The sequence below is a fragment of the Neopelma chrysocephalum genome, unplaced genomic scaffold, assembly GCF_003984885.1.
Source record: "Neopelma chrysocephalum unplaced genomic scaffold, ASM398488v2 Primary Assembly neopelma1_186969, whole genome shotgun sequence".
Classification (NCBI taxonomy): domain Eukaryota; kingdom Metazoa; phylum Chordata; class Aves; order Passeriformes; family Pipridae; genus Neopelma; species Neopelma chrysocephalum.
The window spans coordinates 523-1,434 of NW_020939043.1; the positions used below are offsets into that span (position 1 = coordinate 523).

Consider the following 912-nt stretch of genomic DNA (forward strand, 5'->3'; position numbering starts at 1 on the left):
CTTTCCAGCCTCAATTCTTTGCTTTCCAGCCTCAATTCTTTGCTTTCCAGCCTCAATTCTTTGCTTTCCAGCCTCAATTCTTTGCTTTCCAGCCTCAATTTTTTGCTTTCCAGCCTCAATTTTTTGCTTTCCAGCCTCAAATTTTTTTTCCAGCCTCAATTTTTTAAGTTTTACTTGCTTCCCAGTGAATTCAGAGGAGCTCTGGACACTCAAACCTGCCCACTCTCACACACACAAAACCCTTCCAGGCTCAAAATCCAAGCAATAAGCCCCTTACATACCATACCTCTGCTAAAATCCCTTTTAGGACTGCCAGTGGATTCTCAGTTTCTTTGGAATTTTCAGCATCTCTTCCAGCCTTATCTTCAATCAGCTTTTCCTCTTCTTCCTGTGCAACAAAGAGATGAGACTCACAGATGCTGCTGTACCACACACAACTGGGTTTGATTATTCTGCAGTAAAATTAGAAGGAAATTCTGATTAATTATCCTTCTTAATTAGAAGGCACTCTGAGCCTCATAACATATTAATTAGTTTGGCTGCTCATTCACACTTTTCCTGGAAAATAAGGCCTGTAAAGCAAGGAAGGGAAAAAAAAAACCACCTTTAGGACTTACCTGTAGTTGCCAGTTTCCTAATTCATCCACATCTCTGATATAAACATGATAGTGTCCTCCATAGCAGCCACCTTTGTGTATAATAACAGAGAAGAGCTCATACATGTACTCTGAATCATCCATTTCAGGCTTTAAAAAGAGAAATAATAACAGTCACAAGGACACACATCAGTAAGTCTTGCACCCAAGGACAGTTTCACACCAGCAGAGATTTCTCAGGGTGTGTTTTTGCAGCTTGAAATGTGGGGTTTTTTTGGTGCTGGCAACACAGGGGAGGGTTGATATAAACCATGGA

The 912-nt window shown here is 40.7% G+C and overlaps 1 protein-coding gene across 1 annotated transcript; it reads right to left on the reverse strand.

The window, feature by feature from the left end:
* Positions 1-172: 172 nt before the first annotated feature.
* Positions 173-899, reverse strand: LOC113962997 (ubiquitin carboxyl-terminal hydrolase 40-like). The gene is made up of 2 exons (XM_027673792.1): positions 618-899; positions 173-388 (listed from the first exon to the last, which is right to left on the reverse strand). Exons 1-2 carry the CDS (start codon positions 738-740, stop codon positions 251-253), a joined length of 261 nt encoding a protein of 86 aa, XP_027529593.1. The 5' UTR covers positions 741-899; the 3' UTR covers positions 173-250.
* Positions 900-912: the final 13 nt, after the last annotated feature.

Bases quoted from the DNA above. Each gene is read 5' to 3' on its own strand.
- LOC113962997 (XM_027673792.1), bottom strand. From the start codon at position 740: ATGGATGATTCAGAGTACATGTATGAGCTCTTCTCTGTTATTATACAC. The intron at 389-617 runs GTAAGTCCTAAA...TTTGTTGCACAG, and splicing joins TAGGAAACTGGCAACTACAG to GAAGAAGAGGAAAAGCTGAT.